We start from the raw sequence: 17,911 nt of genomic DNA, 5'->3' as shown, positions 1-17,911 counted from the left end.
GGCCTTGATTTTTTTGTTAAGAACACTATGGATTTAGTGTTCTAGCGGCCAAGACCAGAGGACATCAAGTTCAAACCCAGCCGTGGTAAATTGGTAAGGCTTTGTCTTAAAATATAAAGTAAAAAGAGGGCTTGAGATTAATTCAGTGGTAGAACACTGGCTAGTAGGCATAGTACCCTCGATTCAATTCTCGTTACAAAAAAAGTAAAAATAAAAATAAATAAATTAAGTTAAAAAGCCCTTTCAGTAAAATGTGAATTGTAAACCTGATCAAAGAGTAACTCACAATCTAGTTAAGTCATCATGTACAGAGGAGATTCAAGCTCACTGTGGAACTTAATTATGAGTGCTATTTCTTCATGCATAAAACGAAACATACAGAGCCTACATCATAGATTGCTGTGTGAACTAAAGGGGCCTCTGCAGGTAATGCATTTAGTAAAGCTGACATCTTTCGGCTATTCAGTAACTGCATTAGTTACCAGTAACCATCATGGGTCATAAGAGTTGAAAAAAGACATGACTCTAACAAGCTCAGAGCATGAAGGAGGGGCAGACAGACTTGGGCAAAGATGGCAAAATCCAAGAATCAAGATTAGCTGAACCTGGAGCAGGCCTCTGGGAAAAGGTTATGGAAGATGTGATCTTTGAGTTGGATCCTCAAGGACCCGAGTTCTGATGATGGAGCAGCGGGCTGGGACTGAACTTTCTGGGAAAGATCATGTGCAAAGGCGCACAGGGAGCTGCAAAGCTCCGGGGTGCACGGAGCCAGATCCGCAGGGAGCCCCGGGCAACGGCTGTGGGACACCCGGGAGTGAAGGTCTCCAGAGCGTTGGGTGCAGCAGGAAGCAGAGGCAGCCCCGCCCGGACCCTTAGGTCGGGTCCCAGCCCCTCTCTGGGCCCCGGACCACCAAAAGCCGCTGCACAGGCGAGATGTCCACGGGTGTCCAGGCTCTGGGCCTCGGACCGTTATGCTCGGCACCTCCCACCTGCCCCAGCCCCACCTCACCACCGTCGGTTTCCGGGGATCCCGAAGCGCTCCTCAGCTACCGTTAGCGCTTCAGCAAGCAGCAGGCCAGGCCCAGGACGGCCCTCAGTCCGGCGGCCAGGCCCCGCCCCCCCAAACTCCCGCCCTTTCGTGGGGGGCCGCCCAGCCGAGGCGACGGGGGCGGGGGGGGGCGGGGGGCAAGTCCCTCGCCACTCGCCATCTTAGGTACTGGCATCCAACTTACTGGAGAGGCCCAGAAGGAAGGGGGTGGGGTTATAGTGAAACACACGATCGCCCTCCAAAAATAGACAGCCACCGTCTCTGAATTCTAGCACTGAACGTTCTGAACTGGAGAAGAAACACTCGTCCTCACTCTTCCGCCTGTGGCTTCAGAGTTAAGTAATGCGCATGCGCAAAACCAAGGTTTAGGTGCACCTGCGCACTGTTCTACCAACAAAGCCGCGTGTAGTAATTGCGTGAAAGGATCATTGTAATTAAATCTGGGCGAACGAATATTTAATATTGTCAGCTTTCGATCTGTCCTGATCCTCCACGCAGCCTCAGGAAACAGGACATCTACAAACGACTAAGTGTCGCATGGATTACTCGGTACTCCATAAGCCTTTGCACAGTGTTGCTTTGCTGGAATGGCTTAAGTGCCAAGAAGCCTACAGTTTGTTCAGTTGTGACTACCTCTATGCGACTGCGTTCCTCTAGGAACGAAGAATTATTTTCATAATACTGTATATACGTTAGTAACGTATTTTCTTAGTGTTGAAATTTCATTTGTCTGTTTTCCAGTTCGAGGTTTAGTCGAGACAGGACAAACAGAAACAAAGAAATGGAACTTCTGAGTATACACTTAGATTCTATCCCTGAAGACTCAGTACACCAAGGGAAACTGTACACTGTGGAAACTGAGCACCATGAGGACCCAGGGCAGTTCTTGGGCGTATCTGACTCCAGAACCCAGTACAAAGCGTGGCCCAAAACAGATACCCAGCAAGTGTTGAGCGAACTAATGTATATGTTATGTGAATCCGAGAGAACTAGTCAGCGGGCTGTCAGCCTTTAGTCCTAGCAGGCCGCTCAAGTGCTGGGATTAAAGGCAAGCACCACACTGCCCAGCTGAAAAGTAAAATTTACCTTATGTTTTCTCTCATCATGCTTTTCTGGGTCTACAAAGTGAGTCCAAGAGAGCCAAGGCTACACAGAGAAACCCTGTCTTGAAAAACAAAACAAAACAAAACAAAACAAAAAGCAAAAAACCCCAAACAAACAAACAAAAAACATTGCTTCAGCTGTATAGACTAGCTTTCAATTTGGGATCATCCTGCCTCACACAGCCATGCCAGGATACTTTGATTTTGTTGTTGTTTGTTTCCTTTGTTTCTTACTTTCTTTTTAAAAATTAATTAATTAATTAATTCACTTTACATCCAGATCGTAGCCCCCTCCCTCCTCTCCTCCTGGTCCCACCCTCCCTTCCTCTCACCCCTCCCCTACTCCTCAGAAAAGGGGAGCCCCCACCTCATCCACCCAGCCACCCCAGCTCATCAAGTCACAGCAGGACTGAGCTCATCCTCTTCCCCTGTGGCCTGTCCAGGCAGCCCTGCCAGTGGGAAGTGATCAAAAAGTAGGCATCAGAGTCCATGTCAGAGACAGCCCCTCTCCCCTTGCTAGGGGACCCACGTGAATCCTGAGCCGCCCATCTGCTACATCTGTGTGGGGGGCCTAGGTCCAGTCCGTGCACGGTCCTTGGTTGGTGCTTTAGTCTCTGAAAGCCTCTCTGTGCCCTGGTTAGTTGGCTTTGTTGGTCTTCTTGTGGCCTTCCTACCACTTCCAGGCCCTGCTATTCTTCCCCTAACTCTTTCACAAGACTCCCTACACTTCACCCTATGTTTGGCTGTGAGGCTCAGCAATTGTTTCTATGCACTGCTGGGTAGAGGGCTGCTATACTAGGCTCCTATCTGTGAGCATAGCAGAGTTATCCTTAGCAGTGTAAGGTTGGCTGTCCCCTCCCTCCCCCCCCCCCCCCGCCCATGGGGCAAGTCTTAGGTTGGGCCAGGCATTGGTTGGACATTCCCTCAATCTCTGCTCCATCTTTACCCCTGTACATCTTTGTAAGCAGGGTAAATTTTGGGTTGAAGTTTTTGTAACAAGAAGGACCCAAGGGAGGATGTTTAAATCTCACTGAGAAGGGGAAATAAAATAGACAGAAGACGTGGTTGAAGAGAGGGAGCAAGATAAGGGAGGGAGTGCAGAGCGACATGAGGGGGGAGAAGAGGGGCAGCAGGACAGAGAGCCTATAGGGAGAAGAGAAGCTGTGGGCGGGCCATCTCCTTGACAAGCTGGACACCTAAGACAGGGCGGGCTTCTGGGAAGATATAGCTGTGACTCAGACTCCTAGTAGCAGGGATCACAGAGACTGGAGGGGCTGCCTCTGACTAGACAGGACTCCTAGTGGAGGAAGGGGAGCACCAACCACCCACAAAAACCTTTCTTTCTTTTTCTTTCATTCATTCATTCGTTCTTTTTTTTTTTAAGATTTATTTATTTATTACGTATACAGTGTTCTGCCTGCATGTACACCTGCACACCAGAAGAGGGAACCAGATCTCATGATAGATGGTTGTGAGCCACCACGTGGTTGCTGGGAGTTGAACTCAGGACCTCTGGAAGAGCAGACAGTGCTCTTAACCACTGAGCCATCTCTCCAGCCCCCTCATGCTTTCTTTTTTTCTGTCTGTCTGTCTGTGTCTTCCTTCCTTCCTTCCTTTTTCTTTTCTTTTTTAGGGAGTGTGCACTACTGGCATGCAGTGTCCTTGGAAGCCAGAAGAGGGCACCAGATTCCTTAACAAGCAGGTGGGAGGCACCTGGGTATCCTTGCTAAGAATAGAATTCAGGTCCTCTGAAAGAGCAGTATGCGTTCTTAACCACTGAGCCATATCTCCTGCCCCTGTTTCTTTACTTTCTTGAGACAAGGTCTTATATAGCTTTCTATGCACGGGCTTTGAATAATGTATGCATATATGTGTACAGGGTGGGCAAGGGGCTCAAGCCCACAGTGTGGATAGGATGGGCCAGGGGCTCAAGCCCACAGTGTGTACAGGATGGGCAAGGGGCTCAAGCCCACAGTGTGTACAGGATGGGTAAGGGGCTCAAGCCCACAGTGTGTACAGGATGGGCGAGAGGCTCAAGGGCTATGTGCCCACATGGAGGACAGGTGACAATTTTTATGGAACCAGTTCTCTCTTTCCACCTTTATGCAGGCCCTAGGGGTCAAACTCAAGTTACCAGGCTTGCCCAGCAAGTGCTTTGACCAAGCTCTAAACCATCCCAGTGGCCCCCAGCCATCACTCTTGACACTGCATTTGACCTATTCTATTGCCGTGTTTTGAAAAGTTTCCTTTTGCAATTGGTGTGAGCCTTTATCTCAGTCCTTTTATCAAAAGGCTAAGACCCACAGGGTATGGGAGTATACAACTTGATACCAGCAGAGTCTGGACAAGTCACTGTGAATTTGAGGCTAGCCTGGTCTACATAGCAAGCTCCAGATCAGCCAGGCTACAATAAAGAGACCCTGTCAAGGGGGCTGGAGAGATGGCTCAGAGGTTAAGAGCACTGACTGCTCTTTCAGTAGGTCCTGAGTTCAATTCCCAGCACCCACATGGTGGCTCACAACCATCTCTAATGTGATCTGATGCCCTCTTCTGGCCTGCAGGTGTACATGCAGGCATAGCACAGTATACATAATAAATAAATCTTTAAAAAAAAAAAAAGAGGCCAAGACCCTAAAAACACCAGGCCGGATCCCACATCACACTTCTTCCCACCTCCTTCCTTTTTTTTTTTCCTCTTTAGGTTTTTTTTTTTTTTTTTTTTTTTTTTTTTTTTGCTTTGTTTTTTGAGACAGTTTCTTTGTGCAGTCCTGGCTGTCCTGGGACTCATTCTATAGACCAGGCTGAACTCGAACTCAGAAATTCATTTGCCTCTGCCTCCTGAGTGCTGGGATTAGAGGTGTACATGAGCACAAGCAGCCATATTTTGTCTTTTGTTTGTTTGTTTTTGTTTTTTTGAGACAGGGTTTCTCTGTGTAGCGTTGACTGTTTTGAACTCACTTTGTAGACCAGGCTGGCCTCGAACTCACAGAGATCCACTTGCCTCTGCCTCCCGAGGACTGGGATTAAAGGCGTGCACCACCACTGCCCAGCTCAGCCATACTTTGTTGTGTTTTTTTTGGGGGGGGGTTCTTTTTTGTTTGTTTGTTTGTTTGTTTGGGGGGGAGGGGTTTTCAAGACAAGGTCTTTCTGTGCAGCCTTGGCTGTCCTGGACTCACTTTGTAGACCAGGCTGGCCTCGAACTCACAGGGATCTGCCTGCCTCTGCCTCCCGAGTGCTGGGACTACAGGCGTGCACCTGAATTACCAAGCCCTTTCTCCAGGCCCCAAAAGAGTTTATTATTATTATTGTCATACAATATTACTAAACTAAGGCACAGATAAATTAAATAATTTCATTGAGATTGCACAGTAAATCAAGAACCGAGATTTATAAAAAGGCTGGTCGTTTTGAATTGTCATTATATGACATCTCACCTGCCTAAAATCCTCCCTTTGTTTCTCCAGGGCACTGAACTCGGTGTTCGGAGCGTACCAAGCCACAGCCACGGTTCTGGCACTGTCTGACTTGGTCTCCCTCTGCTTCAGCAACACCAACCTTCCTTGATTTTTCACTTGAGCTCAGCACATTCCTACCTCAGGGCCTTGTGAAGGAGAGATAAACCTGTTTTTTAGGATCCCAAGTGGGGGATTGGAACGGTTTTGTGAGAGAACAGATGAGGTTAATCCACTAGAAGACTGACCACCTTGTGTGAGAGCTTGATTGTTGCCAGCTGAAAAGATCCCGTGAACAGACTCTGGGAGGAGATATATAAATGAGCCCAGAACTGGAGGCGGGGCTTTTTGGAGACTTGGGATAGTTTTGGCTGTTCATCACTGCACTTCGAGATGCTCCTAGAGAGAACCGCTCGAGGGAAGGCTTCAGGGCTCTGGCTCCTGCTGAGGTTCTGGGTTCTGGTTATTCCAGGTTCCAGCAGAAGAAATCCTGCAGATTGTACCAGGAGAATCGTTCCTTGGAACTGATATCCTTACGGTTTTGTTATTGTGTCCATTAATCCTCATTTCCTATTGTTTTGGTTAGTCGGGCTATAAGTGACCTATGCTCGGTCGCTAAGTTGTTAATAAAATATATTGGTTAAGAAAATTGAGCATACAGCCTTGCATTTGCTGTGCCTTCCACCTGGAGTGACCTGATCTTCCAGGCCTCAGGGTGCCTCACTCTATCTTGGTCTCTGCTGAAATGTCACCCTTCCATGAGGCACTCCTTGCTAAAGCAGGCACCTTAATTGACTGTTTCGTTTCTTACACAGCACTTAGCATTCCCTCAAAGTGTGCGTTTCTTTGTCCCTTTTGCTAGAATTTGAACACAGACCATGATGCCTTGTCCACTGCTATATAGCCAGTGTTCATACTTAAGCAAATAAATGAATAAATACACAAGGTCAGTTAACTGGTAAGTGGCAGAGCTGGGACAAAAAGTGTCCTACGCACCTCCGAGTCTGCCTTTCAGGCATGCGCCAGCCTTGCCTGACCTCAGCAGGTTGAGAGAATGTGAGGAATATGAGATGGCTTGCACACTTCCTAAGTACTGGAATAAGACAAGAGCTTATTATTCTTCCGTCTGCTCTGCTTGTCTAGCAAATACTTCAGCTTACTGGCTTTATAAGGATGTTTTGTGAGGTGCCAATGAGATAACGGATGGGGAAACATTTAAACAAGTCAAAGGCTTTGCCTAGTGGGAAGGCCTGTGAAGATTACGTCCATGCCAGTGGCTTCCCAGGGCTCTCATCCTCTACCTTAGTTTGACATTAATATTGCTGACAGGAATGGGGGAGGAAAGGAGCCACAGGGGACCCAGAGACTCTGTGTCCCAGTAATTAAACATGTCGGGACTGAAGCGCAGCCAGCAGCAGCATCTGGTTGCAATTACCAGAGGGGACCAAAGTGATTAGTCACCTTTATAGTAAGAGCCAGGCAGGAACTCTGGGCCCCTCCCTGGAGAGGCCTTTCCATCCAAAGTCAGAGTCTCTTTCCTTGCTCCTACCCAGCTCCTAGGAGCCTCCTGGTCCTCAGACAACAGCCCTTGTCTGAGATTCTTCATGTCCTCACGGTCCAGACCACACCACTGGGTGAGTCCTGGGCTGAAAGTTAGAGTTCCCTCATGTCCCCCCACCACACCACCTTATCACAGTCCATTACATCTACAGCACAGTTCTTGGTATAATATGTTGAAAATGGCCGTTGAAACGGCTCAGTGGAGAGCCTGCTGCTGGCTGCGTGATCTGAGTTTGATCATGGAGACCCATGTGGTAGAAGGGCAAGAACCAGCTCCTCCACGTTGTCCTCTGACCTCTGTACCATTACACACCAACAGAAATACAAGTGTAAGCCAGACATAATGACACACACACCTTTGATCCTGGCGCTCAAGAGGCAGAGGCAGGTGGTGGATCTTAGTTCAAGGCCAGCTCGGTCAGCAGAGTGAGGTCCAGGACAGACAGAGCTACAGAGTGGGACCTGGTCTCAAACTAAAGAAAGAAAGAAAGAAAAAGAAAAGGAGCCAGGCATGGTGGCGCACGCCTTTAATCCCAGCACTCGGGAGGCAGGGGCAGGCGGATCGCTGTGAGTTCGAGGCCAGCCTGGTCTACAAAGTAAGTCCAGGATGGCCAAGGCTACACAGAGAAACCCTGTCTCAAAAAACCAAAAAAAAAAAAAAAAAAAAAAGAAAAAGAAAAGGAGAGAGAAAGAAAATTCTTTTTCTTTTCTTTCTTTCTTTTTTTCTTTTGTTTTTTTGAGATAGAGTTTCTCTGTGTAGCCTTGGCTGTCCCGGACTCACTCAGTAGACCAAGCTGGCCTGGAACCCACAGAGATCCACCTGCCTCTGCCTCCCAAGTGCTGGGATTATAGTTGTGTGCCACCCTGCCTGGTGAGAAATAAAATTCTTAAATGTAATTTTAAAATATTAAAAAAGGAGGCAGGTGGTGGTAGCACACGCCTTTAATCCCAGCACTTGACAGGCAGAGGTAGGCAGATCTCTCTGTGAGTTCAAGGCCAGCCTGGTCTACAAAGAGAGTGTAGGACAGTCACGGTTTTACAGAAAAACTTTGACTTGAAAAAAAAAAAAAAAAGAAAGAGAAATGTAACTTGGGTCAGCGAGACACTGTCACAAAAGTTTGATTCAATCCCTGGTTCTCAAGCAAAGGTGGCCACAGATGCCACAAAGTTGTTCTCTGATCTGCACACGTGTGTGGTGAGGCTCATGTGCCCAGGTGTGCACAGATGTAATAGCAATAAATAGTCTTTTAATTGGGCTGGAGAGATGGCTCAACAGTTAAGAACACTTCCTGCTTTTGCAGAGAACCTGATTTCAGTTCTCAGCACCCACATCAGGCTCACAACTGCCTACAAATTGAGCTCCTTGGAGCTCCTTCTGGCCTCTAAAGGGCGTCTCACACACACACACACACACACAAATAAATAAGTAAAAAAGTAAATGATTTCAAAATGTAATTTAAATGTTTAAAATATCAATGTATTTACGTGTAAAATGGGGGACGGAGGCTAAAAGTACCTCCAGCGAAAGGTTGTTCAGAGTGGGGCGTGGCTGTGAAGTAAGATTTTAAAAGCAATGGAAGACACGCTGGGTGGCCAAGTGCAAAGCCCTTGATCTTTATCAAACTGTGTATTGGAATTCCGCGTTGACTTGTTCATAATTTTGTTTATTCAGTGGCTAGAGCTTACAAAATACCCAGTAACAAGGTGGCATCTTTCCCTTTTTTGGTACTCAAAAATCTAGTAGGAAAGGCAGGATGTGTTTAAGGATGATGGCTTTTCAGACACAGCGAACAAATAGCACGTGCTTTCTCTTGTATGTAGCATTTAGACGTTTTGTTTTGTTTTTTGTTTTTTCAAGACAGGGTTTCTCTGTCCTGGACTCACTTTGTAGACCAGGCTGGCCTCGAACTCACAGAGATCCATATGCCTCTGCTTCCGGAGTGCTGGAATTAAAGGCGTGTGCCACCACCGCCTGACTAAGCATCTAGATTTATATCTGTGGCCTGAAAGTAGAATGGGGACTAGTGGCTGCCGGGAGAATGAAGAGGCTGATGGGGAGAGACGGGAACAGGAAGCGATTGAAAGACTGGGCCATGAGCATTAATTATCGTGTATTAAAATATATAGAGCTATAACAGGAAAGTAGAAAGGGTACTTGGGTGGAAGAAGGGGTCTGGGTAGGGGGGAGGTGATAAGGGAGTCAATATGTCCAAAGTATAATAATATGCATGTATGAAAATATCATAATGAAACCCATTATGTGCTCTAATTTTAAAACAGAAATGATAATAAAGAAAATGATGGCTAGGCGGTGTTGGTGCAGGCACTTAATCCCACCACTTAGGAGGCAGAGGCAGGTGGATCTCTGTGAGTTCGAGACCAGCCTGGTCTACAGAGTGAATTCCTGGACATCCATGGCTACAGAGAAACCCTGTCTTGAAGGGGGAAAAAAAAAAAGATGGCGTTTCTTTAAAAGGGTCAGTTTGAGAGTCATTCTTACAGCACACTCTGAGAATCTGCTATATGCTGGGCTCTGTGCCAAGCCCTGGGAATAATTGAAAGACAAATACGGTACAGTGTAGTTATAATGGGATAGACACAGTCTGGAGAAACTGACCTGTGTTAGAGATCGGGCCTGAGGCTGGATTTGAACTCTGAGAGCAGGAAGAAGCACAGAGAGCCTGTGACAGCTGTTTAGACCTCTCTGCCTTGTGCAGCAGCTGGCACAGCTGGTCAGCTCTTGTTCAGTCAGTAGGCTTTGGCCGGGGGGGGGGGGGGGGGGGGGGGGGGGGGGGGGGGGGGGTTGGGATGGAGAGACGCTGGAGGCCGAGAGGGCAGTTTTAAGGAAATTGTAGCGGGTCAAGGTTGAGGAGGACCGGACAATAACAGAGAAATTGGAAGAAGATGCTGGAGACAAGTCAGAAGCAAAGGCGAGAGTGGGCTGTAATGAGTTCAAGCTGTCCTCAAAATTCACTGAAGTGGGGCTGGAGAGATGGCTCAGAGGTTAAGAGCACTGGCTGCTCTTCCAGAGGTCCTGAGTTCAATTCCCAGCAACCACATGGTGGCTCACAGCCATCTATAATGAGATCCGGTGCCCTCTTCTGGTGAGCAGGTGTACACTGTAAACATAATAAATAAAATAAATCTTAAAAAAAAAAAACTCAGGGTGGTGCCTTGGTCCTTTGAGGTGGGCCTCTTCAGACCTAGGAGCTATCAGTGAAGGTTGGAGTGGCCAGCTGAGAGTCACTGAACCTAGAAGCAACAGTGTAGGGGGAAAAGTAGTACTTGCTGCTCTTGGGAAGGACAGAATTCTGCTCCCAGTACCCACATCAGGGTGGCTCATAGCTTCTGCCACCTGCAGCTCCAAGGAAACTAGTGCCTTTTGTGGTCTCCTCTGGCACCATCTTTCCACACATACACATAGACAAAATAAATAAATACGTTTAAAAAGAACAAACAAACAAACATGCAGCCACCTAGCTATCCAGAGTGAGGACTTTGTTTGGTGTTGTCTTGGTGAGGGCTTTGTGCATGCTAACCGAGCACTAGACCTGCCACGTCTCCAGCAGAGAGCTTCTAGAAACCAGCGTTAGCATATAAATGGATCTGCTAGGTCAGCTCTGGGAGAACGGGGATTAAGAAGGTAGGTGATCCCACTCTGTAACCAAGGAGGTGGAGGTAGGAGGATCAGGACCTCAAGGGCAGCCTCAGCTACATTGCAAGTCCAAGGCCAGCTTTTGCTAAAAGAGACTTTGTCCCAAGAAAAGGAAAGGAAGAGTATTTGAGTGGGGTGGGGCTGGGGGTGGGTGAGAGGATAGCTTAGCAGCACAGTATTCGCTTGCTTGTTGTGTCTGAGGTGGGGTTTCATCCCCACCACCACCACTCTCAATGCCACAAGAAGGCTAAGAAGCTGCTCCCGCCTCCTCCATGACCCTGAGTGAGTTGCCCAAGCTATCCAAAGGAAGGATGTTTAAGTACTTTAGCAAGGCACTTTATTTACAGAAACCCTTGATGCTAGGTGCCTGTCATCTCAGCATCTGGGAAGTGTAGGGTCAGGAGTTCAAGACCAGCCTTGGGTACATAGTGAATTTGAGGTCAGCGTGGGTTCCGTGAGACCCTATCTGAAGAAGAAGAAGAAGAAGAAGAAGAAGAAGAAGAAGAAGAAGAAGAAGAAGAAGAAGAAGAAGAAGAAGAAGAAGAAGAAGAGTCAGAGAGAGAGAGAGGGACTCTTGATTGAGCAGAAATTCAGGTTTCTTCACAGGTGCTAGAAAAGCAGCTTGCTCTACCAACCTCCTGCAGGGGTCGCTGCTGCCTTAGTCTGGGGCTGCTGCCTCTGGCCTCAGCCTATTCCAAGAAAACTGGCGGTCTTTGCCTGCGTCATTGCTGAGTACGCACACCCTGGACCTGTTTCCAGCCGAGGGGGCTACAGGATGGCAGTGCTTAGCCAATGGCATTTGGTGGGGGTGGTATAGTGGGCACTGATTTTTTTTTTTCCTGTTTCTGGGTCATAAGTTTATTAAGATACAAGAAACTGGGTAAATGCCGCCATCTGTGCTGTCCGTCAATACACACACACACGCACGCACACACACACACACCCCAGGTCCCAGACTAGACAGAGGGATTGTGACTGCTTTACAGACACTCCAAGGACTTCACTGAAAACCTAGCTGGCTCACATGCTGAATTAGTTCCTGCAGGTCTCTGCACTTACTCCTCAACATCTCTGCTCAGGATGGTGGGGTGGGCTGCTCCAGGAGGCAGAGGTGAAGACCCCTGAGTCTGCTCTGGGATGGGAGGCCGTCTAAGCCTGAGTCCTGCTATGGGGCTCTGAGCCAAGAGCCCCCGTGAGCCATGGCCTCCAAAGGGCAGCAGTGATTTTTTTTTTCACATAAATATATCGCACTTAAATGAATTTAGACAGCATGACATCAGAGAGTAATTAAATTGGTTTGGGTTGGAATTCCGTTTCCAATTCCTGAGCTCAGGTTTGTAAAAGATTTTTCTGAGCACCTGCAGGTTTGTGTGTGTGTGTGTGTGTGTGTGTGTGTGTGTGTGTGTGTGTGTGTGTGTGTGTGTGTGTGTGTAAGTATTTTCACTGGAAAGGATTCAAAATTAGAGGGAAAAAAACTGGAGCGCACAGGCAGCATTACGCCATTCTTCCTTCTTGGAAAAATCTCTCAGCCTTATACAAGCCTCCTTCAAGCCCTCAGTCAGTTGTGCGGGAGAAAGGGGGCGGTCGGCTTTCTCCTTTCAAGAACGAGTTATTTTCAGCTGCTGACTGGAGACGGTGCACGTCTGGACACGGGAGCATTTCCACTATGGGACTGGATACAGACACACGCCCGGCGGACTTCAAGACGCTCAGACTGAGGAGAAAGCCCTGCCTGCTGCTGCTGCTGCTACTGCTGCCTCCGCTGCTTCTGAAAACCCACTCCTTTCATGGTTTTTCCTGCCAAGCCAGAGACACCTTCGCTGCTGCTGCCTTTCTCTGTGGTGCCATTCAGCTGGCCAGAGGATGAGACTCCCCAAACTCCTCACTTTTTTGCTTTGGCACCTGGCTTGGCTGGACCTGGAATTCATCTGCATTGTGTTGGGTGCCCCTGATTTAGGCCAGAGACCCCCAGGGGCCAGGCCAGGGTTAGCCAAAGCAGAGGCCAAGGAGAGGCCACCCCTGGCTCGGAATATCTTTAGGCCAGGGGGTCACAGCTATGGGGTGGGGGCCACCAATGCCAGGGCAAAGGGAAGCTCTGGGCAGACACAAGCCAAGAAGGAAGAACCCAAAAAGATGCCCCCTAGGTCCGGTGGCTCTGAGACCAAGCCAGGACCCCCTCCCCAAACGAGGCAGGCTGCAGCCCGGACTGTAACCCCAAAAGGACAGCTTCCTGGGGGCAAAGCATCCTCAAAAGCAGGACCTGCCCCTAGCTCCTTCCTGCTGAAGAAGACCAGGGAGCCTGGGACCCCTCGAGAGCCCAAGGAGCCGTTCCGCCCGCCCCCCATCACACCCCACGAATACATGCTCTCGCTGTACAGGACTCTGTCCGATGCTGACAGAAAGGGAGGCAACAGCAGCATGAAGTTGGAGGCTGGCCTGGCCAACACCATTACCAGCTTTATTGACAAAGGGCAAGGTGAGAGGAGGGGGTTGCAGGGAGGGGCGTTTGCACAGACCCAGGAGTCCCCAAGTCCTGGAGTGTGCAGGTGGGGGACAGTGTGTGTGTATCCAACCTAAGGTGGGAATCTTGGATTTATCTCATACGTACCAGATCCAGGACTAGGGATGCCTAGGGATCACCAAGTTCAACCTCTGCAAGGTGCAGAATGGGCAGTAGAGAGCAGAGAGGACCCAAGCCCTGCTAATTGCATACTGGACTCCAAGACCCACTCTTTGAGTACTGGGGCATACTCTGCACTTTGTGTAGCTTGCCTGAAGTTTCTGTTTCAGGTTTTTCCTCAGATAGCAGAAAGGAAGAAACTTTAGGTCTCTGTGGTTTTTCAACTTTACCCCTCAGCTGGGGGGCAAAGGGGCAGGGTCTGTGAAGAAGGAGCACAGTTGCCTCATCTTGGAGTTAACAGAGGGAGGCAGCTGGTCTAGGGTCTGACTCACACTGTGACCTGAGAAAACCCCTTCGACCCTGGGGTCTGTTTTTCTATATGTATACTACAAGAGCGCTGGACCGGGCGACGTGAGAGTGTTTTGAGTGGGAACACCTTGTGTCCTAGCCTAACACATGTCTGTCTTTCTTCTCTGGAGGTCTGCCCACCTAGTGTGACTGGCTCTTCCTCTCCACTTGCTGTGCGTTCTCAGCAAATCCCTTCCCTTCTGAGTCTCAGGTTCTCCACAGTGCAGAGACACTTGGGCCGCTGGCTGGCAGTTAGTTAGGAAGGTTTCTTGCAGCTCTGGTTCTGAGGCTTGGGACTGTGGCTGGCAGGGTGGGTGGGGGAGGGGCCAGAGAGTGGGAGAGGCTCCTCATTAGAGCTGGTCTGTAGGGGAATGACTCGGGTGGGGGAAGGAACGGAGGCAGCAGGTCTGGCAGAGGTGGGGGAGGTGGCCTGGCAGCCTGCCCAGCCAGGGAAAGCTGTGACCCCTCTAGGGCTCATAAAATAAGTCCTCATGTCCCCCCAGCACTAAGGGAGCTTGGGGAGGGGGAGATGGAGAGTTTAAAGGCCTAATTAGTTACCTTCTAGAGCAATAGTTGAATGGTCCCTAATGGCATATTGGCATTTAGGAAGGAGGGCATGCTGATTCGGAGATACCACTGAGCTTACACACACACACACACACACACACACACACACACACACACACACACTGGAACATTCATGTACACGGAACCTTTAGTCTGGGAACCAGGGAAACCGAGTTGCAGATTGGGTTTGTTATTAATTTGCTGTGTTACCTACATCAGTGTACTCTCCCATCTGTGCCCTGGCCATAACAAGACCAGCGAGATCTTTAAGGTGGATGGAGCTCATGAAGAAGCATTAAATTCCTAAGTTCTATTTCTGTTTTCCCCTAGCTAGACGACACTGAATGAGTCCCCTAAATTACTCGGAGCTTCAGGCTCCTCCTCTGAAAAAGTGGGCAATTTAAGTGTACGTACCACCTGTCTTATTTACAGGAGACAATGGTGCTGGATCATGGATGGGGAGGGCGCTGGTAGAAAGCAGTTGTAAGGCTAATGACTAATACGTTTCAACACAAACACCAGGGCACTCGGATAATACACAGCAACACACCCACCTTTATTTGGAAAGGGGGTTTTGGTGGTTTGGGTGTTGGCTTCGGCCATAGTGGGGAAGAGGTTAGAGAAATCGGTTTTGAGTGGGAGAGAGCTAGGTCCTCCCTGGAGGCCCAGAAGTGGTAGGCTGTCTGGTGAAGTGACAGGAATTAACTTCTGGCTTTTTTCTCTAGATGACCGAGGCCCTGTGGTCAGGAAGCAGAGGTACGTGTTTGACATCAGTGCCTTGGAAAAGGATGGGCTGTTGGGGGCTGAACTGCGGATCTTACGGAAGAAGATCTTGGACGTGGCCAAGCCAGCGGTCCCCAGTAGCGGGCGGGTTGCCCAGCTGAAGCTGTCCAGCTGCCCCAGCGGCCGGCAGCCGGCAGCCTTGCTGGATGTGCGCTCCGTGCCAGGCCTGGATGGATCTGGCTGGGAGGTGTTCGACATCTGGAAACTCTTCCGAAATTTTAAGAACTCGGCACAGCTGTGCCTGGAACTAGAGGCCTGGGAACGGGGCCGGGCGGTGGACCTCCGTGGCCTGGGCTTTGAACGCGCTGCCCGACAGGTCCACGAGAAGGCCCTGTTCCTGGTGTTTGGCCGTACCAAGAAACGGGACCTGTTCTTTAATGAGATTAAGGCCCGCTCTGGTCAGGATGACAAGACTGTCTATGAATACCTGTTCAGCCAGAGGAGGAAACGGCGGGCCCCACTGGCCAATCGCCAGGGCAAGCGACCCAGCAAAAACCTCAAGGCTCGCTGCAGCCGCAAGGCTTTGCATGTCAACTTCAAGGACATGGGCTGGGACGACTGGATCATCGCACCCCTTGAGTATGAGGCCTTTCACTGCGAAGGACTGTGCGAGTTCCCCTTGCGCTCCCACTTGGAGCCCACAAACCACGCGGTCATCCAGACGCTTATGAACTCTATGGACCCGGAATCCACACCCCCCACCTGCTGTGTGCCCACGCGCCTGAGTCCCATCAGCATCCTCTTTATTGACTCGGCCAACAACGTGGTGTATAAACAATATGAGGACATGGTCGTGGAATCTTGTGGCTGCAGGTAGCAGCGCAGGCCCTCTGTCTTCCGGGGTGGCACATCCAGAGAGAGAACTACCCCTCCACATGCTCCTGGAATCACAGAGGGGATGGGAAATATCCCAGCAGCCTGCGAGAGAAGAGGTTTTGGCACGCTTATTCTCTGGGTGTGATCTGGACTGAAGAGTCCCGCCGCCCCCCCTTCCCCGCCCCCCCCCCCCGAATCTAAAGATTCCCGCCCAAGGAAGAGACTATCTGTGGGACTAAGGCCCAGGAGAGGTGTTCCTCCATGAGACTCAGCCTACCGTCTCTCTGGCCCGGGGGCCGCCTCAGTCTTCAGACTCTGCAGAACAGCTGGAGCTGTGTCCTAAGCACGTCATGGGAGAGCCACATGTGCCGTAGCCTCTTTGAATCACCTTTGTGCCTGGTGACTTTCTGCTCTTAGAACAGACGGCGCGTTCATTGCCGGGGCTGAGCAGGAAGCCGAAGGACTTGGGCAGGGGTGAAGACTATGAGCCTGTTAGACTGTTAGATTAAAATGTACATTGATGCCATAAAAAGCTGACTCTTTATGCCTCCCCTCGTGGCAGATTTCTGGTTTACTCCGGGGGACCCAGACCTCTTATAGAACGGCTGCCCCTGAAAGCGAGGGTGGGTTACCTCAGGTACAAACTCTTTCCCAGGCTTGGAGTCTACCCCCACTCCTGGGAACTGAAGCAGACCGGGGCAGAGAGTACAGCTGGTCAGGGCCAGTGCTCACCTCTACCCTCATTCCTGATCCTTCCAAAGGCCTATTGGTCCCCAGCTCCTTCTACTCCATTGGGGCCTAGCTACGAGCTAGAGTTTTATATTCCTTAATCAAGCGCACTGTCTCCAAAATGAAGCCTTGGGGTGGGGGCTGGGGGTGGGGAGGCTTGGCTTTCTTTTTCTTTTTTTTTTAACATCTGTTTATTTATTTTATGTGTATGAGTGATCTGCTTTCACGCACACGAGAAGAGGGCATCAGATTCCATTACAGACGGTTGTGAGCCACTACATGGTTGCTGGGACTTGAACTCAGGACCTCTGGAAAGGCAGCTGGTGCTCTTAACCACTGAACCATCTCTCCAGCCCTGATTTTCTTTAAAACCATCTCTACCTCATTCACCAGCATCTGCCCAGTCCCCTGCTCCCTGCTCTTCCACAATCACAGGGTTGACCGGGCCCCATTGAAAGGGTCCTCTCCTTTTTCCCACTGAGGAATCTGGGCTGCCGAGGGTCTCCAACTCCTCCCCATGGTGGCGTTTCCTTTCTCCCACTGACCACACTGTTCCTTCCATGATCTGCCATGATCTGGTCTGGAACCCCGCGGGTCTCTGGCGCTGTGTGATCACAGCACTTCACAGTTCACTCAGCTCAGAGTCTGAAGTGGGGCCCCTCCTTTACATTATGTAAGTGCTTAACTACACACAGGTCATCGATCTCCCTGCTGACCTCAGGCAGACAGAGAACGCCAGGCACATCCTCACGATGCCTCCTGTTTGGCGCTGGGCCCACAGTAAATGCTCATTTCCTTTCGCTAGAATCTTTGGGGAGGTGTGGGGCATGAACTTCTAGAGAGGACGGTTCTTTCCAGTGGTGAAATTTAGGCACCTGGATCTCAGAGCAGAGGACTCAAGGCCAGATTCTACCTGGCTAAAGAGACACACAAGGACCAGGAGAAATCCAAGTCTCTGGTTCCCATACAGAGGGCCTCAATTTTTTTGCCCCACCTCTCTCCAGCTGGGTCTTTGATTCCCAAGGCTCCCAGCCAAAGCTGTCTCTCAAGAGTAGGGATCCCTGCCCAACAATGGGCAGATCTTGTGTCCTTTCCCTTTGGGTTGTCAGGACCTGAAGCAAGAGCCCAGTGTGGGGGGGGGGACAACTTTCTTTTAAGCTGTCTCCTTGGTTTGGAGGCCATTACTTGCCCCAGAGGAGCCAGAGTGAGTCTGGAACTGAGCTCCCTCTG

The 17,911-nt window shown here is 49.8% G+C and overlaps 1 protein-coding gene across 1 annotated transcript; it reads left to right on the top strand.

Annotated features, from left to right (window-relative positions):
- Positions 1–10,707: 10,707 nt before the first annotated feature.
- Positions 10,708–15,987, top strand: Gdf5 (growth differentiation factor 5). Its single transcript, XM_051143610.1, has 3 exons — positions 10,708–10,806; positions 12,438–13,294; positions 15,079–15,987. The coding sequence occupies exons 2-3, from the start codon at positions 12,682–12,684 to the stop codon at positions 15,951–15,953; spliced, it is 1,488 nt and encodes a 495-aa protein (XP_050999567.1). The 5' UTR covers positions 10,708–10,806; positions 12,438–12,681; the 3' UTR covers positions 15,954–15,987.
- The last annotated feature ends 1,924 nt before the right edge of the window (positions 15,988–17,911 follow it).

The sequence above is a fragment of the Acomys russatus genome, chromosome 4, assembly GCF_903995435.1.
Source record: "Acomys russatus chromosome 4, mAcoRus1.1, whole genome shotgun sequence".
NCBI lineage: Eukaryota > Metazoa > Chordata > Mammalia > Rodentia > Muridae > Acomys > Acomys russatus.
Note: the sequence above shows the minus strand (reverse complement) of the source record. Positions and strands in the feature narration are given on the sequence as shown.